At 39.1% G+C, this 25662-nt stretch overlaps 3 protein-coding genes across 3 annotated transcripts; 2 read left to right on the forward strand and 1 right to left on the reverse strand.

The window, feature by feature from the left end:
- Positions 1 to 131: 131 nt before the first annotated feature.
- LOC135796994 (tudor and KH domain containing protein papi) lies at positions 132 to 3510 on the forward strand. The gene is made up of 3 exons (XM_065309146.1): positions 132 to 270; positions 479 to 1470; positions 1527 to 3510. Coding segments are annotated over exons 1-3 (1281 nt in total). The 5' UTR covers positions 132 to 268; the 3' UTR covers positions 1814 to 3510.
- KdelR (ER lumen protein-retaining receptor) lies at positions 3404 to 4894 on the reverse strand. Its single transcript, XM_065309180.1, has 4 exons — positions 4603 to 4894; positions 4169 to 4428; positions 3850 to 4102; positions 3404 to 3676 (listed from the first exon to the last, which is right to left on the reverse strand). The coding sequence occupies exons 1-4, from the start codon at positions 4691 to 4693 to the stop codon at positions 3642 to 3644; spliced, it is 639 nt and encodes a 212-aa protein (XP_065165252.1). The 5' UTR covers positions 4694 to 4894; the 3' UTR covers positions 3404 to 3641.
- Positions 4895 to 21268: 16374 nt separating this feature from the next.
- On the forward strand, positions 21269 to 24253 carry LOC135793408 (uncharacterized). The gene is made up of 4 exons (XM_065304359.1): positions 21269 to 21396; positions 22862 to 23849; positions 23933 to 24088; positions 24143 to 24253. The coding sequence occupies exons 1-4, from the start codon at positions 21269 to 21271 to the stop codon at positions 24251 to 24253; spliced, it is 1383 nt and encodes a 460-aa protein (XP_065160431.1).
- The last annotated feature ends 1409 nt before the right edge of the window (positions 24254 to 25662 follow it).

A 25662-nucleotide genomic window follows, 5' to 3' on the forward strand; every position in this document is an offset into this window, starting at 1 on the left:
ACTCTAGTCGCGCGGCGTCCACGTTTGAAATGTTGGTTATGCAATTACCATGAGGTGACAACGCTATTAATAACCGACGCCCAATGAGCACAAGAAATCCTCGAATCTCGAGCCGTTTGCCGTGAAGCTGTTAAGCCGCGAGTTGCACAAACATTACGACATCGCGAGACCATATGTGTTGTAGGCTAACCTAACTTCCACGCACATAACGCGCAAACTTTCGTTACCATCGCCTGGCCAGTGTAATTCAAATCAGTTCCATCACAAAATGTGAGTAGATCATCAAACATTCCCCATGGTTTTATTTAATTCCTTCCCTGAATGTGATCCACGCCTGTTTATCCCCTCGCCGGGGCTTTGTTAATGCGAAAACCTCAACCAATCATAATCCACAACTGCTTCTATTATTTGCACAATTCTAACTTTTAAAGTTGAAATAAACGCGTACTACAAATCAGTTTGTGTGATTTCTGAACAGGTCACTATTTAAAAACACAAACCATTTATCACTGGCCCTTGGTGTATCACTATGCGGTCTGGGCGGCTATCTGATCTATCAGTACTTAAAGAGTGATAATGAAATAAGTTTACAACTGATAGTACCTAGTGCATATGTCGGACATTTAATCGGAAGGAGAGGCCACCGATTAAAAGCCCTGCAGGACCAGAGCGGAGCAAAGATTGACTTTCATGAGAGGTCCACAGGTCCCACCACTGAAAGCTACTGTGTCATCCGAGGCACGCAAGATTCCGTGTGCCAGGCCGAGTTTGCAATCAAAGATATCATCGAGGAGCAAAAAGCGACACTCTGTGAGCATATTAGTATTCCAGAAAAGTTTGTGAGTCGATTAATCGGCCAGGAAGGTTCCACAATCGGAGCCATTTGTGATCTGACAGGCGCACGTATTAATGTCGAGAAGACATCAGGCACTGAAGTGCGACAGATTGCCCTGAAGGGTACAAGAGAACAGATTGATTTCACGAAACAATGCGTACAGGAACTCATGAATGACCACATGCAGATGATTGAATCTTTAGAGAAACGCACACCGCGAGCGCATTGTAAATACGCGGAGAAACTTGGAGGTGTTGAAAGTTCAACAACGCCTTTCGAAGTGTATGTGTCTGCAATGGTAGATCCATCACGCTTCTGGTTGCAGATTGTTGGCCCAAAAGCACAGCAGCTTGATCAACTTGTCGAGGAAATGACAGATTATTACAAAGTGCCCGATAATCGCGACTGGCATAAACTGAAAAACGTCGAAGTTGGCGATTTGGTCGCCGCTACGTTTTTCTACGACGAACGCTGGTACCGCGCAGAGGTACTGGAAATAAACGACAACCTTGCTGAGTTGTATTACGTTGATTACGGCGATACAGAAAAAGTAGCGCTTGCGGATCTGTACGAACTTAAAGTAAACTTCCTGAAGCTACACTTTCAGGCGATTGAATGTTTCCTTGCACGAATCGGTATGTTCTCCAAACAAGAAACATATTAATGTAATACATTTTGTTATCATTCATAGAACCTGTAGAAGAAACATGGACGTCTGAAGCAGTGGATCGTTTCGAAGAGTGGGCGCACGTCGCACAATGGCGGAAACTATCCGCGAAAGTCGCCGATTATTCCTTCCGGGAGCGCACGCGTGCCCAGCGCAGCGATTCCCCGGTGCCCGGTGTCGAGTTGTTCGACGTCGTCAACGACGCGGATATTAATATCGGTGAGGAATTGGTGCGTCAGGGTTACGCCGTGCATAGTCGCGCCGGTGAGAGCAGTCGTAGCTTAACAAGTTCTGACTTGGAGCGAAGCTAATCGCGGTTTTGATTTCATTTTCGTACAAACAAAAAAACTTGCTGCCTAGGGCAGGACTAGTACAACTATACTAATATAAGACATCGAATTGTTCCTTCGCTTGAAACGGTGATAACGCATACGAGTGCAATTTACAAACTAATCTTAGGCGGGTTTTTGACTACATGGTTTTGAACTTATCAACTTAATCGTGACGAATTTTATAGAGCAAGTAATATTTCGAGTGACATGGAACAAGTTTTTATAAACGGTAGTATGTAGTCCGTACATGTGGTTTATCGTTTAACGCATTTGCAGATACATGGTTAAAACTTAAATTTAAACAAACGAAAAAAAAAACTTACGTGGTACGTGGTAGATTGCAGCACAATGCATGAAATATTATCAAATTCGACTTTTTTCCGCGCGCGCACTTATCGAATTAAAGCCGGCTGCCATTTTTTTAGAATTATAGACTTTTGTTAACTATTTAACGAGTGATAAGTGCGCGAGTGCTGCGTTTACTAATCATATCTCGCCCAACAAAGATCGTGATAAACTGCATTAATGTAAAAAGTATTAGTAATTGATTTGTAAATAAGTAGGAATAGCGGACGGGCGAGAGAGGAGAATGATGAATTAGCTTAGAATTGTTTTGTTTTAACCGACTACTGTTACATACAGGGAATGCGTTTGTTTGTTTGACTACGATAAGAAGTTTTAATGAAATTAAATCAGGTTTTTATTGATACAAAAAGAAAGAAAACAGGTGCAGCTTCGCTTCTAGTAGTTGTTTTATTAAATTACCAAACAGATTGTTTATATTTATATTATCGATTACTTTTTCTCGGGTTTTTCATTTGTCTGAAACTCTAGTTTCGTACTATATAATATTTTGTGTTTTTTTTTTGTTGTTGTTGTGAAGTAGAGATTGTGTACACATCAATCTTGATCGAATCGAAGACTAATCCTGTTTTTTTTAGTTAACTGGCGAACGCAAACAAACAAATGTCTACGTTCGCTTATCGCGCGCGACGTGTTGAAAGCACGCTGGCGCAATGAATGTTTTAAACATCGAAGGTACAATTGCTTTTATAGTTTAAAAAAAAAAGTGTTGCTATCAGCGAGCCTCCTCCGCGCATGAAACAGCATTTTTTCACTCGACTGACGCGTACTTTCGTCTCTGCACCTTTAAAAGTTTAAAACCTAGCGCTAGAACTTAAAATGACGAACAGTAAATCATCATTGTTTAATGTACATATAATTTGACAATCGCTTGTCATTCACATGAGCAAAGGATCTTGCGTGGTATAAAAATGTAGCGTGGAACACAATTCCCGTTTTTTTTTGTTTTGTTTTGTTTTTTTACATGGAATATAAGTACAAGTACATTTCGGTCGGATTCGACAATCAAGGAATGGCGAAACGCTTGTGTGCTTTTGTTGGTTGTCGAGTCCAGACAGTGTGTGTCGACATCTAGAAAATTGACAATATGCGTCCTGCTACCACTACCGTTATCATAGACATGATATGAGCTAAGAAACGCAATGGAGTATACACACGTTTGACTATGCGCGCGAGTGATATATAAAAAGGGCAACAAAACCGTCGTTTATTTATCTAAATATATTAATGAATTGTTAATTAATATAAACGAACCTCAATCAATATGAAAGTTCTCTCAAATACACAAAAAAATACATTCAATGTTTCCTGGATGGTCTGCGTAACTGTTTTTGCTTTTGCTATCGACTTAATTCGCTTAATTTTTTGCCTTATTTCTTTGATTTACTCTTCATTCAGGATGATGGCTGCGAGACGATGAGCACCTCGCGTTCGATCTATGTTATTAAGCTGGTAACTGCAATTTCTTGCCATGCAAAACTGAAACAAAACGAGAAACGTGTTGTATTACTCACATTCGCACGCACTGCAAGTGATTCAGAGATTGAAAAGCAATAGTTTTGTGGCATTCTTGACTTTCTTCAGTGAATATATCAGCATGCATGAGCTTGGAATTTGTCATTTTGTGAGCGTGCGTGAGTTGTGGAACTTACCTTTGGTAATATACAAATAGAAAAAGTCACAGTATAGCACCGTCTGGACGACGCCGGCGACGATCGCAATGAGATCGTAGGTGTCCTCAGTTGCGTAGCGATAGATCCAGTTCAAGATGTACAGCCCGCGATACGAGCCGAGTGCGAACAGGTAATGCGAGGTGATCGTCTCCGCCTCGCCGGTCTTGCTCACCATGAAGAGCTGCGGCAGAATCGCCACCGACTCTAGATAAATACTGAAAGTCCACAGGATCTACAAAAACCAAACATATATTAGTGATTTACTGAGTAAAATCGATGCTTTTCTATTGTTTTCTACCTCCAGGAAGGAAAACTCATGATTGATAAGTAGTGCGAGCACCACCGCTGGGGCAATGAGAAACTCGCAGCGGAAAGTGTCATGATTGTGATCATAGGTCGCCTTGAACTTCATGTAGATCAGGTAGCAGGTCCCCATTGACGCCGCGATGAAGATGAGCTTCATGATGGTGTTGTAGTATGAGACATAAGTGGTGAAGAGGTCGAGGTATCTCGTCGTGTAGACCAGCGCGAAGAGGATCTGCGACTTGCCGGAGATTCCTGCGAGGGTAGAAAACATTAAAACACGTTACACGTTTACAGCCCGGCCGGCAAACGTGTCCAAGGCTTGCGCCAATACAATCACGATTGAAAATTTAACAAATACGCTCGCCAGACGACCGTAACTATGCAACAAAGCGCGTGTGACCGGTGAAAGAGCCCCTAATGCCTTACCAGCGCACGATCGCGTCTTCCATATCTTATCCAGCAGGATGATAATCGCGAGGAGATGTGAAAGATCACCGAATAACCGGAAGATATTCATGTTGGGAGCTTTGGCTGTGCCTGGCGGAGGTCTGCTGCTAGCGGTTGGATTCGATTGGAGCGAGTTTCTTCGATGCACCGGAGGATCACACTCGCTGCCGACATGCACTACACCCACACTGCCGCAGTGCCACAACAAATTCGCTCGCCGAAGTCGCGATCGACGATTGGAACACGCAGACGACGTGACGTGGCTTGATTCAGGCGGGGCCAACAGATGGCGCTGGTGGTATGTCCGGTTGTATTAATACGCCGCCCCGACAACGTTTAAATATTTTTCGCGTTCAGAACGACTGTGATCCACAACGCGTAGATTTCTTTGCTATTTACACACTGTTTTATCCACAGTAATTGTTTGCGTTTGTATTGGTATTCACGTTGCTGTTTGCTGTATAAATAAATTGCACATATAAGCCAAATAAGTAAATGCTACTTTGACTTATCGCAATTGTTACTTATACAGACTTATACAGTCGTGACGTTTGCACTGATACGTGGGATAATTACAAAATTACGGCATGAAGTGATAAGCAAATAATCGAAAACGTGTTACAGATTTTCGCCTTCTTCTCCCAGATGGCGCGCGGTGTACGAAATCCAGGTGTTTCTCGATAAGCACATTGCAAGTGTGAATCGTGTCCGAGGTGCATAGTTCTGGTTTCGTGCTGGGTGAATTAAATTAAATCGAGGTAAGTTATATAACTTTTTTAACAATCGCCTAGGTGTGTGTAGAGTGAGCCGGTGAAAAGATCAAATTAGTTTGATTAAAGCCACCTAAGTTAACTGCAAATAAAACCGAATAAAAATAAACACGCGCTAATCTTGTTGGACTGAAACTTGCGCGCACCGCTCCAGACTCGAGGAGATTTAATTTTTTCTCTTCAAAGAGTTTCCTCGGCTGGTGCGCTGATGATTTAAAATCAAGTTCACGACGGTAAAGCTTGTTTAATGCTGACTAAGCATTTAGGTCCTTCTTTTTCGGCGTCGTGCCGGCGCACGCCGCAGATTGAATTCCGCACGCCGCCTCCGCGCGCGCATGCCGCCAGTTAGAGCTTCAATTTTCACACGCCTAAGTGGTTTTTCGGCAAATTGCTACCAGCATCACAGCGTCGCCACGACACCAACGAACTCAATTCCAATGATATTTCTGCCCCAATGCACGGCCGCACGCGATACGTATTTAATTGCGAGGGGCGCTTCATTATTCGCTGTATGCAGCGCGTAATTGTCTAAAGCGCCAAAGATTAGGGGTATCACGCAACGGAATTAAAACACTTGAAATACGAGACGCGGCGAACCTACAAAAAACTATTTACTTTTTTATCGCTTGCAGCGAAGAGAATTCGAGAAGCGCGCTGTGTTTTTCTACCCATTGAAATGTAATGATCAACAAGCTGTACAAACAGTAAATACACATTGAAGTATTCGTTTTAAAAACGATTACTTACACTTACAAAGCCGCCAGCAGCTGACATACTAGCATTACAATAGTGTATAAACATTGATAAGATTATAATTGAATTGCTTCAAGGTGCATAAGAGCCGCGCACACATTTTTTCCTGCAGCTGCGAAAAACCAACGCGCTCTCGAAAATTTTACCATATTAAACACACTCCCTAATCGAAAATTGTAAATACACCGATGACATACAACCATTAATCAATCAATCAAACTATCGCTGGAGAATCCATTAAATCAACTCCGCCGTCAGCGCACTCACTGAATGTTGCGGCGGCGCCCTCAGTAATTAAAACCTGCTCATAATTAAATTACCAGGATTTCGCCGTGCTCGAGGGCGCCTCCGCCACGTTCGGCGCTCTTTTCGCCAGCGATACATAACAATAAATAACGCGCCCGGCGACCTATCTCCGCCGATCTGCCAACTCTTTCGCCCGGCACGTTTTTTTTCTTCTTTGCGTCGACTGCCAGTATATCGTCCTGAGTTAGTGCGCCGCGCTGCTAATACCTAATACGGAGACTGTGTTTGCTTCGAGTATGGGCCGGGACAGTGGAGCTGAGCCCTGTTCGCAGGACGCCTCGGCGAAATAAGGAATAGGGGGCAAAGTGAAAATGGGGACTACGCTAATCCATTACGCTGTCAACTGTGCCCGCACACGCTTCCGCTGCCTCCGCCGTCTCCGGCAACTTGTCACTGACATGTTCTCTTAGCAACAGCGCATATACGTTTTGTCTCTCTCGACTTTTATTAAACAGCGCCTTGGTTTTGCAGACGCGTTTTCTATATTACGCTAATTACGCTTTGTGCGTGGCTGGAAAGAAGAGTGTTGCGATTGTGTTTCAGCGCGCAACGCGAAACCGTTTACATAATTGTTTACAAGAAACTAGGGAAAATTTCTCCGCGAAAGCTACCAAAATGATTCAGCAATGAAAAGTTGAGTGTTTGTATAATTATCGCGAAATATGTTTAGAAATTGTATACGTTTACGTACTCACCGATTAAATTTTTGTTCAGAGCGGTTCAGGTTACCATTTTATAACTGCAGATAATTTTGATGGTATATACAAAGTCTTGGGTGTCTTCACCATTTCCCAGTGTTTTTTTGCTTTTTTTTCAATTCAATTTAATAGTAATTGAACTTTAATTTGATCTTTTCTGAGTGTACAAATTCATCAATCATTTTTCACTCTTCACTTGGTCCGTGAAGTTTGTTTTCCAAGCATCTGATGTGCACAGCACTTCCTTAATTATTTCTTGCAGTAGAAGCAGAAGACATTGAATCACTAATTGTTGGTTCTAAATGTTCAACGTATTTGTATAAAATAGAAAACTATTGCATGTTTTAAACGTTTACTTGCAATTTAATTATGTTTACATTTTATGTAAATGTGATCAAGTGTAATTACTCAAGTTTTGGGCGTTTTTGGCCCATGTCCTTCGGCGGGACAGCATCATCCGCACCTCGCTTTGGACCAGCCTTCTTCACCTCAGCCGAACCACCACCGTTGTTGGGTTCCGGCTGGGCCTCCGAAGAAGTACAAATCGCCTTCATCTGCTGGATATAATAATCGAACATATCTAGTGGTGGTTCACTCAGGGATTCATCAGTGGTCGTGAGTCTTTCCTCAGTAATCAGATTATACTCTGCGGCTTCTTCCAGCGGCACAGTAATAGCTAGAATGGTCTCTGACCCAGAGGACGGAAGCGATGGTACCACAATGAAATCGCTATCATCCGTGGAGGAATCAGACGTGGACCCCGACGAGGAGGACCACTTCGCTGTATCCTCTTCATTCTTGGCAAGTATCGCTTCCTGCTTTTTTTCCGGATCTTCTGCGCCCTCTGGCAATATCGGCATTGATAGTGCTCTTTCAAACACTGCCTCGGGATCTAAGTGCTTGTTCTCATCAGATTTCTTATCATCTGGCTGCGAAGACATCACGAATCGTTCTCGGTTTTGTATTAGCAAATTGATAATAGTTGTCAAATCGACAGGATACCCATTTGACGTCACAAATGCGAATTCTGACTTGTACCCCGAGCACACGCAGATTGGCAACGCGACCCGACGACACACAATTCAGTTCTGTCCACTGGTGGCCAAGCGGCGCAAGCGGTACTGATTTCAGCTGGCCGGCTTAAGAAAATATTGTGAAAATGCAAACTATAAACATATTGTGTTACTTGTTTAAAAAGGGAACGTATCATTTCGCGAAGGTATGTTTTGTCAATATAGCTAACATCACCATCATTATAACAATGGGATAAACAAATTGGTGATGCCTACATTATAAATGACAACCGCGATAAAACTGAATCATTCTACGTTGATGAGCCGCGCTGTTTAAAGGTATGTTCTTGCATTGCAATCTTCAATTGTTATCTTTGATTGATATGTTATTACAAATAACAGTAGCATGTTTCATGTCAGTAATTTGATTGTTTTGCGATTATAATTGTACGATCTGACTTTAACTAGTAGGGATTTATATTGTTATATAATTGTAACAAGTGTCATCCACAAAATACGTGGCCCTTTCACTTTCTTGTCCCTAAAATATCATAAAAATGGCTATTTCGGCAAATTTCTAATTCTAAGCCTGGGTGCTTCCCTGTATAACTTGTACCAACGAACCAATTTAGGACTTCTCTTTGTCACGTGGTAGTTTAAAGGACCCTTTTTAACGTTCATATTTTTTTCAGCCTCTAAACCTTTAGAATTTAGATAGTACCTTAAAATGCCCTTTATAAATTGCTGTATTCGGAAAAATTTCGACTTTAGGTTTGGAAAACGCCCTATATCTCCGGTACTAAGCGTCCAATATAATGTTTCTTATTATCATATTATAGTTTAAGAGATCCTTTTTAACATGCATATTAGTTTCGCCCTCTAAACCTTTAGGAAGTACCTTAAAATGCCCTTTAAAAATTGCTGTTTTCGGAAAAATTTCGAGTTTAGGTTTGGAAAACGCCCTATATCTCCGGTTCTAAGCGGCCAATTTAATGTTTCTTATTATCATATTATAGTTTAAGAGATTCTTTTTAACATGCATATTAGTTTCGCCCTCTAAACCTTTAGGAAGTACCTTAAAATGCCCTTTAAAAATTGCTGTTTTCGGAAAAATTTCGAGTTTAGGTTTGGAAAACGCCCTATATCTCCTATACCAATCTAGTAATTTAAGGTTTTTCACTTTCAAGGTGTAGTACAAGAGTTCCTTTTCAATATGTGTACATTTTTAACTCCCTAAACCCTTAGGAAGTACCCTAAAACACGCATCAAAAATAAGTATTTTTTTCTATATTTTCTATTTTTTGGTCGAAAAGACAGATCTAACAACTTTTAAAAATTTATTTTGGTCGAAACACAGGTCCGAACTTATTTAAAAAAATATTTTTGCTCGAAAGACAGGGTCGAAAAATTTCGGTCCAAATTTATGCCAATTTTTAATTTTCAAATGTATCAGAAATGTTCAATTTTCCAGTTCGAGTTGGTTCGAAGCGAAACTAGGCATCTTGTTGTAGGAGTTCAGCGCAGTGCCGTAACTAGGGCGGTGCCAGCAGTGCCCAGGCACAGGGCGCAGACCCTGGAGGGCGCAGAAATGACCATTTTATTTTCAGAACCTGGTTAGAGCATTGTTCAGGGGCGCAGTTTTGAAAGCTCGCACCGGGTGCATAAAAGGCTGGTTTCACCACTGGTTCAGCGTATAACCCGACAGCGTAGGAGAACCCCACCTTGCATCAGATTGTAAGTAATGAAATTGGACATGACTTTGGCACCTGATATTTATATTTTTGTATTACAGTTTTCTGCTATGCATACTCGTACTAGTGTTACTTCGTACGGCTGTGTCGTCAGCATTCGTGCTGATTGTGACTTACGTTCCGGTTCAGTCTGCGTTGCGCTGTCGCCGGGAGCGCATGTTTTCTTTTTAGCTTTCATCGGTTTTTCAACGTCTCGTGTTTGTTCAGATTTTAATACGGTACTAGCATTAGTAGTTTGACCATCATCAGCTAAGTGATTTATTGCAAGTGGAATTCGGAATTCGGATATTACCTTTGTGGATACAAGATTTGTTGAGGACTATTGTAATGAGAAAATTTACATAGTAAGTAATATATTATCACCATATTATATCCTATTTTTGTTATCTTTATATTTAGGTGTTATAAAGTTTTAGTTAATTTAGCGAATTAAAAACGAATTAAAGTCACAAATCACAGCGCATCTGATTTGTGTTTGTTTTTAGGTGTCAAGGAGTTGAACGTGACCTCGGTGTACAATTGTGCCCGCATTCTATTGTGAGTATAGAAATTTTTATCATTTTCATATCTGCTTTGTTCACGTAGCCTGTAATATCTTTTCCTTGTTTAGTCGATCGTGCGATGTTGTTCGGTACACACGTGTTTTGTTCACAAGTCGATCTTCGTTACTAGTTTGCGCGTTTCTTGTGATTTTAAGACGGTAGTTGAATTAGAATCGATCAGCAAAGATAACATTTAGAATTAACGGGCTAGAGCGGCGTGCAGCTAATGAATTATCGCGCGTGGATGTCAGAATGTGTAGTTTTACAATGTGTGCACGTTTTTGGCCGTCGGCCGTCGGCCGTCGGATATCTTACGTCGGGCTAAGAAGTCCGTCCCAGTGGTTTTATTTGCGTAATATTAATTTATGAAACTAAACACTGTTTGTCCCCGTGTGGGACATTTCAACCGAGAAAGTGCACGTAGGTAACTGTGCAACATTAACATTCGATGAATTAAACAATTAGTGAAGATGTTTCATGGACAAAGGTAACCACTGAACTTATTCGACAAATAAAATAATTCAATTTTAACAAATAATATTAAAATTCAACATGTACTCTTGTGATTGTATGAGTTGCAATAAACTATACTTTTAATATTACATTTGCTAGTATATTTGTCCATGTTGCCTTTTTGTCGTTTTCAGAATTAGATTTAAAGACCACATTTGATAGTACGTGTTTGAAATGTGAATAACAGGTACATAAATGTTGTTGTTTTTAAAAAGGTGAGAAAAACAACAACATTTATACCTGAAACGAATAAGACTCGATAAGAGAGCCGTGTGGCTCAGGTGGCATGTGCATATGCTAGCATGCTAGAGGTTCGTGGATCGAATCTCAGTTGTAGAAGGCAATTTTATTAAATAATAAGAAATTTACGAAATGTGGGTTGCATACCACAAAAATTCAAGATTCAAATGTTAGAAATAACTTGAAAAGCAAAGTACAACGAAGCAACAATAAGAATAAGTAGAAGATGGTGGAGGAGCAAATAGAGAGCAGCAGCAGCAGGAGAGAGAGTATAGGAGAAGTAAGAAGAGAAGAAGAAGAAGAAGAGAGAGTACAGGAAGAAAAGAGAATAGGGGTGACAGAATTTTTAAATTTTTTGGCACGTGTCGTTATAAGACAGTCTACGGTCGATCTCCCAGAGCGCCTCCGGCGCTCTGGTCGATCGCCCACTGCTTCGATCCGTCCATTGCTCCCGGCCCATCCTACAGCTACGATGTCTCTGCGCTTCATCCCCGAAATTATCAGGCATATCAACAATTTTTATGGTGGGGGATCACCCCCAGAGAGAGGGAACTCCTTATAAGGACATCCTTTTAAGGACTTGTAAAAATATTTCTAATTTTTAAGTCGCCTCAAGAGAGGGGACACTTAAAAATATTCTTACAAGTTCCGACCTGTAGCTGAAATGAAAGTTGGAGTACACAAATCATACAGGATACCTTAACAATTTTTATAGTGGGGATCATCCCCTGAGAGAGGGAACTCTCTTAGAGACCTGTACCTGAAATGAGAGAAGGGGTACATTCAAAGTATAAGACATAATATTTCTTAACATTTTTTTATTCATAAATACAATGTACAATAATACAAGTTTAGATTTTACAAGTCAACAAAATTCATGCCGACATATTGAAACAGGACTTACGACCTGCATCATCGCGCACATACAGGCAAGTAGCAAATTATAAACACTAACATATAGGCACTAGAAAATAACTATTTATCACGAAAAACTAATGTACAGGGTGTTACAAAAAGAAACAAAACATACTTCCAAAGGAAACTTGCAACAATAAACTTAACATATTTTTCGCAGCATGGAAAAGTGATATACAGGGTGTTACAAAAAGAAAATCTGCAGTTCAAGAAAGAAAACAGTTGAAAACAAAAAATGGTCAAGTATTGATTGGAAATCAAGGAAAACAAATATATAGGGTGTTGTCAAAAGAAAATGGCAATTTTTAAAAAGAAAATGGTCTGGCCAAGCAAATAATATCAGGAATTTACCAGGTTTTGGTAAGGGAGCAGGAAAATGTAACATATAGGGTGAAGAAAGAAGAAAATCACTACATCGAATAACAAAACCCAAAATTCTTGAAGAAGAACATTAGTCCAATAAAAATGTTATAATTTTTCACAATGGAAAGCGAAGGAAAATGCAAAAAAAGCCAACACAACAACAATACCACTACATTTAGAAGTAAATCTTCTTTCTGCAGCGAGGCCAAAAATGTATCCGACGGCTCGCGACAATTTTAAATTATACCGATATTTTCACTACACGCGATTAAAAAGTAAAATGTAAAAATGATGCAATAATATTTACAAACTTACCCCTGCATCAGGCAGTCTAGGAATGCACTGAAACAAAAAAACACATGGCTTAAAACTCGCACTACCGGGTGTATTAATAAAGTCCGTCGCGGATCACTAACAAACCAATGAAGACACGAGTTTTTTTATTAGGTGCTGATTTTAATCTATAAAACGTAATGCAATTCACTGAATTGAATTGAAAAGAAGAAAGATGGACCGCCACGCGCTGATAGGAACAGACTGAAACGATCAAACGTTCGTAGCGTGCACTCAGCATGGAACTAGTTCAACCCGATAAAAAAGTTGTTTATGCACAAACACCGATGAACGGGCAGTGTTGGAATTGTAACATTAAGATGTGTAAAAATAATTCTGCACTCTTCTGCACGCATTCACAAATTTCTCTATAACTCACGTTACGGAATTATCTCGCAACAAATTCGAATACAGGGTGTATTCACACAACTTTCAATATAACTCGCGTTAGGGAATTTTCTTACAATAAATTTTGATACAAGGAGATACAGAATTAAATTGTGCATCAGGAAAAATGATTACGAACTTATTGTGACACGGCGTTCGCGTGTTATATAAAAAAAAACTACAATTCCAAGCGCAACGAGTACTAGTGCGTATACACACAACTTTCAATATAACTCGCGTTACGGAATTTTCTTGCAATAAATTTCGATACAAGGAGAAACAGAATTAAATTCTGCATCTGGGAAAATTATTCCGAACTTATTGTGACACCGCGTTCGCATGTTATATCAAAAAAACTACAATTCCGAGCGCAACGAGTACTAGTGCGTATACACACAACTTTCAATATAACACGCGTCACGGAATTTTCTTGCAATAAATTTCAATACAAGGAGAAACAGAATTAAATTCTGTATTTTTGAAAATTATTCCGAACTTATTGTGACACCGCGTTCGCGTGTTATACTAAAAAAACTACAATTCCTAGCGCAATGAGTACTACGGTGCACACACAGAACTTTAGCATAGCAAATTAGTCAATTTTGCATTCTAGAGGGTCACACTTCAAAAATACAACTACATTTTTGATTAAATACTAAAGCGCGAAAGAAAATTACCCGAAAATTTAAATTGATACCTGTTTCTAACTAAATGTCATAAAGAAGCTAAGGTAGGGCAGGTAAAGCGATAGATAAATAAAACAACACCCATATGAATTTTATTGCAATATTGAGAAGTGTGCCGACCGACGGCATTGCACACCCAAACGCGGAAGATCAATGTTCGCGTTTTACAAATATTTTAAGATTACAAAAACAATGCGAGCTGAGAGGTACGGTGAACCGAAAACGCAGCCGACGGCACGCGATAATTTTGTGTTATTACGGTACTCTCGTTACACGGGATTCAAAAATATAAGAATATAAAATAATATTTAAAAACTTACCAATGCAGCAGATAATCAAAGAAAGTTCTGAAACAGAAAGAACACGGTTGTTAGAACTCTCACTACGATGCATACTGATTAAATCCATTCCGTCGGATAATGATCTTGTATTGCAAATAGTATTTTGACTCACAATGATCCGATCGTCGCGGGCAAGTCGACTTTCTTAAGCTCACCGGTGCTGCCGAGGACAGGCGCTAATTATAGGTACTCAAAATTAACAATTGTATACACATTTTCAATTCCAATATTCAACAGCATCGAAAAAATTCAATAGCCGACGGACCACTAACGCACAAATGAAGATACAAGTTTTGTGATCATTTCACGCACACCTCATCGTTAGAAAAACACTAAACCGTCTATTGTTATTAAGTGTTGATATTTATGCCGATTTTTATCGATAAATTGCAATGCAGTTCATTTAATTGCAATGTAAGAAAGAAAAGTGCCGAGCCGCGTGCAGGTAAGAACTGACTAAAACGTGCGAACGTTTGTAGCGCGAACGTAGCACGGAGCTGGTTCAAGGCGATAAAAAAGTTGTTTATACACAAACCCCGATAAGCAGGCAGAGATGAACACCAAACAAACCTGCAATGCATCTACTATTTAGAACAACTCTTGAACTACTTATATCTGCCAAGAAGGGGTGGTTTCTTATGACATATCCTTATATTCTTGCCCTATTTTTGGCCTTCCGTATATAAAGTACCACTTTTTTTACGATATATTTACAAGATATTCGCGATTGAAAAAATTGGACAAAAATAGCAAAATGTCAGTTTTAAGCACTTTTAGTCACGTTTTTTGACCTTTTACTATTGGAAATATAGTTATTTTATATTTTTATCTGATAGAGAATTTTCCAATCTATCATAATCAGCAATTCGTTGGTTGCTATCGCTTTCAGTTTAAGAGATATTAATTATTGAAAATCGTCGATAAAAATTATCAAGCACCCCCCCCCCTTGGCAATTTTTTTCTTAAGGATTAAAATTTCATCTCTCAGATTTCCGTTTTAACTCTCCTATCTTATAGAGCACAGTCCGTAGATTAAAACGCTGCGATCAGATCTTAATTATCTCTTTTAGTTTACGAGATATTCGCGATTAAAGAAAATTGGCAAAATTTGAGAAATGTCACTTTTGAGCACTTTTAGTCGCGTTTTTCGGCCTTTTACTGTAGGAAATATAATTGTTTTATATTTTTATCTGACAGAGAATTTTCCAATCTTTCATAATCAGCAATTTGTTGGTGGCTATCGCATTTAGTTTCAGAGATATGAATTTTTAAAATCGTCGATAAAAGTATCAAGCACCCCCTTGGCATTTTTTCTTAAGTATTAAAATTTCATCTCTCAGATTTCCGTTTTAACTATCCTATCTTATAGAGAACAGTCCGTAGATTAAAACGCTGCGATCAGATCTTAATTATCTCTTTTAGTTTACGAGATATTCGCGATTAAAGAAAATTGGCAAAATTTGAGAAATGTCACTTTTAGCACTTTTAGTAGCGTTTTCGGCCTTTTACTGTAGGAAATATAATTGTTTTATATTTTTATCTGACAGAGAATTTTCCAATCTTTCATAATCAGCAATTTGTTGGAGGCTATCGCATTTAGTTTCAGAGATATGAATTTTTAAAATCGTCGAAAAAAGTATCAAGCACCCCTTGGCATTTTTTTCTTAGGTATTAAAATTTCATCTCTCAGATTTCCGTTTTAACTATCCTATCTTATAGAGAACAGTCCGTAGATTTAAACGCTGCGATCAGATCTTAATTATCTCTTTTAGTTTACGAGATATTCGCGATTAAAGAAAATTGGCAAAATTTGAGAAATGTCACTTTTAGCACTTTTAGTCGCGTTTTTCGGCCTTTACTGTAGGAAATATAATTGTTTTATATTTTTATCTGACAGAGAATTTTCCAATCTTTCATAATCAGCAATTTGTTGGTGGCTATCGCATTTAGTTTCAGAGATATCAATTTTTAAAAATCGTCGAAAAAAGTATCAAGCACCCCCTTGGCATTTTTCTTAGGTATTAAAATTTCATCTCTCAGATTTCCGATTTAACTATCCTATCTTATAGAGAACAGTCCGTAGATTAAAACGCTGCGATCAGATCTTAATTATCTCTTTTAGTTTACGAGATATTCGCGATTAAAGAAAATTGACAAAATTTGAGAAATGTCACTTTTTAGCACTTTTAGTCGCGTTTTTCGGCCTTTTACTGTAGGAAATATAATTGTTTTATATTTTTATCTGACAGAGAATTTTCCAATCTTTCATAATCAGCAATTTGTTGGTGGCTATCGCATTTAGTTTCAGAGATATCAATTTTTAAAAATCGTCGAAAAAAGTATCAAGCACCCCCTTGGCATTTTTTTCTTAGGTATTAAAATTTCATCTCTCAGATTTCCGATTTAACTATCCTATCTTATAGAGAACAGTCCGTAGATTAAAACGCTGCGATCAGATCTTAATTATCTCTTTTAGTTTACGAGATATTCGCGATTAAAGAAAATTGACAAAATTTGAGAAATGTCACTTTTAGCACTTTTAGTCGCGTTTTTCGGCCTTTTACTGTAGGAAATATAATTGTTTTATATTTTTATCTGACAAAGAATTTTCCAATCTTTCATAATCAGCAATTTGGTGGTGGCTATCGCTTTTAGTTTAACAGATATGAATTTTTAAAATCGCCGAAAAAGTATCAAGCACCCCCTTGGCATTTTTTCTTAAGGATTAAAATTTCATCTCTCAGATTTCCGTTTTAACTATCCTATCTTATAGAGAACAGTCCGTAGATTTAAACGCTGCGATCAGATCTTAATTATCTCTTTTAGTTTACGAGATATTCGCGATTAAAGAAAATTGGCAAAATTTGAGAAATGTCACTTTTGAGCACTTTTAGTCGCGTTTTTCGGCCTTTTACTGTAGGAAATATAATTGTTTTATATTTTTATCTGACAGAGAATTTTCCAATCTTTCATAATCAGCAATTTGTTGGAGGCTATCGCATTTAGTTTCAGAGATATGAATTTTTAAAATCGTCGAAAAAAGTATCAAGCACCCCCTTGGCATTTTTTCTTAGGTATTAAAATTTCATCTCTCAGATTTCCGTTTTAACTATCCTATCTTATAGAGAACAGTCCGTAGATTAAAACGCTGCGATCAGATCTTAATTATCTCTTTTAGATTACGAGATATTCGCGATTAAAGAAAATTGGCAAAATTTGAGAAATGTCACTTTTAGCACTTTTAGTCGCGTTTTTCGGCCTTTTACTGTAGGAAATATAATTGTTTTATATTTTTATCTGACAGAGAATTTTCCAATCTTTCATAATCAGCAATTTGTTGGTGGCTATCGCATTTAGTTTCAGAGATATCAATTTTTAAAATCGTCGAAAAAAGTATCAAGCACCCCCTTGGCATTTTTTCTTAGGTATTAAAATTTCATCTCTCAGATTTCCGATTTAACTATCCTATCTTATAGAGAACAGTCCGTAGATTAAAACGCTGCGATCAGATCTTAATTATCTCTTTTAGTTTACGAGATATTCGCGATTAAAGAAAATTGACAAAATTTGAGAAATGTCACTTTTAGCACTTTTAGTCGCGTTTTTCGGCCTTTTACTGTAGGAAATATAATTGTTTTATATTTTTATCTGACAGAGAATTTTCCAATCTTTCATAATCAGCAATTTGTTGGTGGCTATCGCATTTAGTTTCAGAGATATCAATTTTTAAAAATCGTCGAAAAAAGTATCAAGCACCCCCTTGGCATTTTTTCTTAGATATTAAAATTTCATCTCTCAGATTTCCGATTTAACTATCCTATCTTATAGAGAACAGTCCGTAGATTAAAACGCTGCGATCAGATCTTAATTATCTCTTTTAGTTTACGAGATATTCGCGATTAAAGAAAATTGACAAAATTTGAGAAATGTCACTTTTAGCACTTTTAGTCGCGTTTTTCGGCCTTTACTGTAGGAAATATAATTGTTTTATATTTTTATCTGACAAAGAATTTTCCAATCTTTCATAATCAGCAATTTGGTGGTGGCTATCGCTTTTAGTTTAACAGATATGAATTTTTAAAAATCGCCGAAAAAAGTATCAAGCACCCCCTTGGCATTTTTTCTTAAGGATTAAAATTTCATCTCTCAGATTTCCGTTTTAACTATCCTATCTTATAGAGAACAGTCCGTAGATTTAAACGCTGCGATCAGATCTTAATTATCTCTTTTAGTTTACGAGATATTCGCGATTAAAGAAAATTGGCAAAATTTGAGAAATGTCACTTTTAGCACTTTTAATCGCGTTTTTCGGCCTTTTACTGTAGGAAATATAATTGTTTTATATTTTTATCTGACAGAGAATTTTCCAATCTTTCATAATCAGCAATTTGTTGGTGGCTATCGCATTTAGTTTCAGAGATATGAATTTTAAAAATCGTCGAAAAAAGTATCAAGCACCCCCTTGGCATTTTTTCTTAGGTATTAAAATTTCATCTCTCAGATTTCCGTTTTAACTATCCTATCTTATAGAGAACAGTCCGTAGATTAAAACGCTGCGATCAGATCTTAATTATCTCTTTTAGATTACGAGATATTCGCGATTAAAGAAAATTGGCAAAATTTGAGAAATGTCACTTTTCGCACTTTTAGTCGCGTTTTTCGGCCTTTTACTGTAGGAAATATAATTGTTTTATATTTTTATCTGACAGAGAATTTTCCAATCTTTCATAATCTGCAATTTGTTGGAGGCTATCGCATTTAGTTTCAGAGATATGAATTTTTAAAATCGTCGAAAAAAGTATCAAGCACCCCCTTGGCATTTTTTCTTAGGTATTAAAATTTCATCTCTCAGATTTCCGTTTTAACTATCCTATCTTATAGAGAACAGTCCGTAGATTTAAACGCTGCGATCAGATCTTAATTATCTCTTTTAGTTTACGAGATATTCGCGATTAAAGAAAATTGGCAAAATTTGAGAAATGTCACTTTTAGCACTTTTAGTCGCGTTTTTCGGCCTTTTACTGTAGGAAATATAATTGTTTTATATTTTTATCTGACAGAGAATTTTCCAATCTTTCATAATCAGCAATTTGTTGGTGGCTATCGCATTTAGTTTCAGAGATATGAATTTTTAAAATCGTCGAAAAAAGTATCAAGCACCCCCTTGGCATTTTTTCTTAAGTATTAAAATTTCATCTCTCAGATTTCCGTTTTAACTATCCTATCTTATAGAGAACAGTCCGTAGATTAAAACGCTGCGATCAGATCTTAATTATCTCTTTTAGTTTACGAGATATTCGCGATTAAAGAAAATTGGCAAAATTTGAGAAATGTCACTTTTAGCACTTTTAGTAGCGTTTTTCGGCCTTTTACTGTAGGAAATATAATTGTTTTATATTTTTATCTGACAGAGAATTTTCCAATCTTTCATAATCTGCAATTTGTTGGAGGCTATCGCATTTAGTTTCAGAGATATGAATTTTTAAAAATCGTCGAAAAAAGTATCAAGCACCCCCTTGGCATTTTTTCTTAGGTATTAAAATTTCATCTCTCAGATTTCCGTTTTAACTATCCTATCTTATAGAGAACAGTCCGTAGATTTAAACGCTGCGATCAGATCTTAATTATCTCTTTTAGTTTACGAGATATTCGCGATTAAAGAAAATTGACAAAATTTGAGAAATGTCACTTTTAGCACTTTTAGTCGCGTTTTCGGCCTTTTACTGTAGGAAATATAATTGTTTTATATTTTTATCTGACAAAGAATTTTCCAATCTTTCATAATCAGCAATTTGGTGGTGGCTATCGCTTTTAGTTTAACAGATATGAATTTTTAAAAATCGCCGAAAGAAAGTATCAAGCACCCCCTTGGCATTTTTTCTTAAGAATTAACAATTTATCTCACAGATTTCCGTTTCAACTATCTTATCTTATAGAGAACAGTCCGTAGATTAAGACACTGCGATCAGATCTTATTTATCTCTTTTAGTTTACGAGATATTCGCGATTGAATAAAATGGGCAAAAATTGCAAAATGTCAGTTTTTAGCACTTTTAGTCGCGATGGATAAATAAAACAACGCACACCCAAATGCGGAAGATCAATGTTCGCGTTTTACAAATAGTTTTCGGGCATCAATTGGATTGCAAAATTAATTCTTATGATCTTAAGATTGCAAAAACAATGCGAGCTGAGAGGTACGGTGAACCGAAAACGCAGCCGACGGCTCGCGACAATTTTGTGTTATTACGGTACTCTTGTTACACGGGATTAAAGACAAAAATATAATAATGATGTAATAATATTTAAAAACTTACCAACGTAGCAGATAATCAAAGTACTAAAACAGAAAGAACACGGTTGTTAGAACTCGCACTATGATGCATACTGATTAAATCCGTTCCAATACTCACCAGCATCGAAAAAATTCAATAACCGACGGACCACTAACGCACAAATGAAGATACAAGTTTTGTGATCATTTCACGTACAAATCATTGTTAGAAAAACACTAAACACGTCTATTGTTATTAAGTGTTAATATTTATGCCGATTTTATCGATAAATTGCAATGCAATTCATTTAATTGCAATGTAAGAAAGAAAAGTGCCGAGCCGCGTGCAGGTAAGAACTGACTAAAACGTGCGAACGTTTGTAGCGCGAGCGTAGCATGGAGCTGGTTCAAGGCGATAAAAAAGTTGTTTATACACAAACCCCGATAAGCAGGTAGAGATGAACACCAAACAAACCTGCAATGCATCTACTATTTAGAACAACGCTTGAACTATTTAAAATGTTTTAGTGCCGTTTTATTAATTTTGAAATCACAACGATTCTAAAGAAGTTTTCACTTCAAAAATGAGACCCGAATTAGAACGTTACCAACGACTTTGTTTGACTAGTCGCGAGTTACACATCGAATATAATTATACTGGCACTTTTAATCTATCAGTTCTTACACATAGAATCTTATAGTCACGAATACGAGTTCAGGTCGAGGCGTGGCGGATATGGGAATGCGACGCATTAACAAGATGTGTCATCCCTGCGTTACCATCGGTATATTTCACAAGTCCCTGCGCCACATACTTGCCGCGGCAACGAATCACCTTACCATCAAAATTCTCACCGAAGAGCCGGGCGGCGGCAGCGCCGGCTATATGTTAGTATCTCGGGCGCACGCTGTAATATCGCCGGGATTTCCACCTGGGATGCGCGCCCCAGAACGTGTGTGCATCTTCGTGAGCTAGCGCGTACGCACCCTTGGCGAAACTTTTCCAATTAACTATAATAACTATTCACTAAAACGGCGATAACATTAAATTACCGCTCGAGCCGTCTGTAGTCTATTCGGTTATTAGTGCATTAGTTAAGTTACGTTCGGGGCAAACCCCAAGATTTTCCCATCGATTTACTCCAATTAATTTCGCACATCAAATGGTATATAAAAAGAGTCGAAACGTTAAACGTACCATAATAAATTATTGGCAATTAATTTCGCAAAAATACGTTCGCTTGAAATCGCATTAAATGATAATTCATAACGAGGGTAACTTGAACCCAATCCCATAATAAAATTGTAATAATAACCGAGTACAAGTGTAGACAGATTTATGGAACTAATTAATTGGATTAACACTACTTCACGCAGGCTACCACTTAATAATATCAACTAGGTGCCAGCGCTGTAGTTGCTTGGGTAGTTAGCGAGTGAATTAATTAAGAGTACCATGGGAGCTTGCCGGAAACTCGAGGAGCCGTGAGGAATTGCGCTGCGTCTGCACATCTTAAAGTCCACGCGGAGACAATAAGACATTGCTATTATTATTATTATTATTCACGCGTAAAAATTTATTATCTTAAAGACTTAAATAGTCTTAGACAATTAATACGTGTGCATGTTCTCCGTCACTAATGCACTGTTGCGATGAGCCTGCAATATCAATGTGCTTAAGAGAATTACCAGCTTAAAAGCATTGACGTGTTGGCGGTCAAGCGTCGCCCGTCGCTGATACGCTCACCTGCCGGCTGTAAATCAACATATAAAACGTGGTATTAACCGGTCAGTAAGCCCGATCAATTAGTCCATTAGTCAATAATTCATAATGCTGGGCTCGTCGTAACCGATTAGCGCCGTCGGCGATATGTCCATTTCGGTCCTGATTAATGGGCAAATCATTTGAAAACGCCATATTCAATTATGTCCCACGACTATGTATTTCGTAGGCCGCTCCGGTGTCACAATATTCAAATTGGCGATATTAATTTATCGAAGTAGCTGCAACTGATGTCGGAAGGGATGATTTCTGGTAAGACTTCGAGAATTGGAATTTTTCAAAAATTCAATGTCGTTAATTTTCCTTGGAAGTTATCTGATCTGTTGTCGGAGCGTAAAATGATTAATTTGAACAAGGGCATCAAGTTTCCATTATGTAATGTTGGTTAATGAGTTCCTCGTGGCGCATGGACTCATTCGGGGTGGGCTTGATAACATACTGATGTCTTTTTTCATCTGGTTGCGACTCTAATACACTTTTATAATTTTGGTGAGATGATAAGTAATAGCCAGCGTCGCGTGCGGCATTAATCAAGTTTTTGAGAGTTTCGATTCTCGTTTTGATGTTCAGTTTCCCCTTGAACTTCAAAGCGACAGTTTCCTTTCCTTGCGAGCACTCCGCTGATAGCATTATAATGTCGCTGGCAAAAGTGGCAAACAGTTCGGAGTACATCGCGCGTCTCCACAGGCGCTTTCTGCCCGTCTACGTTCTCTACAAATTGACTGGGATGCTGCCGATGCAGATCTCCGGGCGGCTGCTGGTCCGCCGCTCCGACATCTACTACACCATCTTCTACTTCGTCGTCTACGCGTGCCTCTGCGTCTATTCGCGCGCGACCTTTCCGGAGCAGCCGACCAACGTGTCCGAGCCGCGCAACCTCGTCATCCTGTGGGTGACGACCATCGTTGCCTGCCAAATGCTGATAATCGTCTTCTCCTTCCGCTACCGCGGGGCGCTCGTCACCGGCCTGAACAATATCGCCCGGCTGGACATCGACATGCAGGAGCTGCGCATTGGCTCCGACGAGCTGTACACACCCAACATGTGGATGATCGTCTTCCTGCTGGGTTCGGTGGTGGCGCGCTCCGCCATCGTGCCCCTAATCGTCGACTTAAACTATCCGCAAAAATGCACCACGTTCATTGCGACGCTGGCGAAAACCATGTGCAAATATCAATTCGCGATGCTCATCACGTTCGTCACCATGCGCTTCCAAAAGATAAACGGGGCCTTGACGGAATTAATGCATCCGGGCCGCGGGGACGATGTCAAGGAGGAGGCGACACGTCGCGCACGATTGCAGCGACTAACACGGGTGCACTTTAAATTGTGCAACGTGTGTAAGAATATTCACGACGCCCTGTCGTTCACGCTTTTGTTGTCCATGATCCAAACAGCCGTGGACATTTTCCAGCACACGTTCTACTTGTACTTGGCGCTGACGAAGAGTTGCGAGGGATGCGGGTTCCTGCATTATTTGTGTCCGCTTTTATGGCTGCTGGATGAGGGTGTGGAGACCATCAACTTGGTCAGGGCCTGCGAGAATGTGACCGCTGAGGTAAGAACTTAAACTCCCACTGGACGACCAGAGATTTGATCCAATTATCGAAATTCGTGAGAAATGAGATTGAAATGTTTAAGGTGGATAGAATCGGGCCGCTTTTACACAAGTTGCGTCGGTTCGTGAGTGACGCATGCGCTAAGGATATTTATTCCTATTCGATTGAATGTCTTCATCAACGCGTCAAATTCGACATGGCTGGATTTGTCGTCCTGGACTACAACCTGCTCTACGTGGTATAAAATTGTCTCGTTGATATTTTCTCATATCACATCAACTTCTCCTTGCAGTTCTTTCAAGTTTTCTCGACGTATTTTATTATCAGCATTCAATTCTTCGAGACACATCTCAGTGACAAGCGCGGCAATGCAACTCAGACCGTGCTCGGCAATTTATCGTAACCATTGAAAAGCTTTCCGAATGGTTGATTGGACGCGTGGTGGCATGGTGGCAAGCAAGAGCAATCAATAGGAGACACACTTACACCGAGGCCGGCGGTCTGTTTTTCATTAGTTTCCGTACGCTTCACGTCCTCAAACGTGCGTTTCATACTTTATTGGCCCGACTATCGGTTTACAATGGGAATGACCGTGCGGCGCGCATGAAGCAACTAGTGACAGCCGCAGAGGGCCCCGCATGCCACATGCACAATTTGATTTGGAATTTATGTCGCAATTTGCAATTGTGCCTGCGAGTTTATTGAGCACCGAGCGCACCTGTGCCGATTGCGAGCGCCGCCAGCGGGGCGGCGGCGATGGAGTGGCGTTGGCGAGGCATTATTACCATCATTCGCAGTAAAAAGGGAAATAGGACAACCGTGAAGCAAGCGATTCGAACGCGGGCGCGCGCCGAGCCTAACTAAAACAAACTTGGGACCGAAACGGTTACCGGTTACAAGTTTCGATCGTATCTGCACATTCGACGCGCTCGCTATCTGCCCCACAATCAGGGTCGAATTTTACGCGATATTAATTGCGCCGAGCTTGTTTATCGCTGGAAAGTTGCGGGGGCGCGCGCTCGCGAAACTGTTACGACTGTTTCACTTGCGAGAACTTTGCGGTGGCAATCGTCGCAGCCATTGTGAGCGCGCGGCTGAAGATCATCGAAAACCTCATAATTCGGCACTGTTTTGCACTCCAGTATTGATTTCGGCGGTGCATAACTTTATATTATTCGCAAATTTGCTGTAATAAGTTCTATCATTCTTCGCTATCGCAATCACGCGCAAATGAGACGGCAATTTTTGAACAAGGAGCTGAATTGCTTTCGGGTAACCAGCATTTGCGGAGAGAGTGATTTTAACATAATTGTAGTTTTCTATGTGGGTCACTGAGCACACTTCTTGGCCCTGCCATAATTCATTCAGGTTTGTGTAAGCAAAAAATGTATTTTTAGCAAGAAGGGATGCAGATAAATATGAGTAATGATTTGTCTAACTTGTCAAATGACACTTGAAAGTTAAATTTACTTGTCTGCATTCTACCACCACAACAATAAACCGAGTGTCTCAAAATATTCACAAATATTTTCGTGCTCCTCATTAAAAAATTAGTTCCCGGGTCAAAATACAAAAATAAATCACATTTTTATATTTACTATCAATGAAATTCTGGAATATAAAGTAATTTCAACAGATTTTTATAGGATATTCATTTTTCTGAAACATCCAGTGCGTGTAGTTACTCGCGGCACACGCTACTTGAAGATACGCACCATATTCGCGTGCTTATGTAAAAGGAGGAAATTTCGGGTTGCTCGCATTATGGCTCGTATGATTTACGTTCTTATTCGGCTCGAAGAGGCTCCCAGC

This window comes from Atheta coriaria, unplaced genomic scaffold (assembly GCF_025399875.1).
Source record: "Atheta coriaria isolate IRGN ID8LTWV9N9 unplaced genomic scaffold, Caltech_Dcor_3.1 hic_scaffold_1_pilon, whole genome shotgun sequence".
Taxonomy (NCBI): Eukaryota; Metazoa; Arthropoda; class Insecta; order Coleoptera; family Staphylinidae; genus Dalotia; species Dalotia coriaria.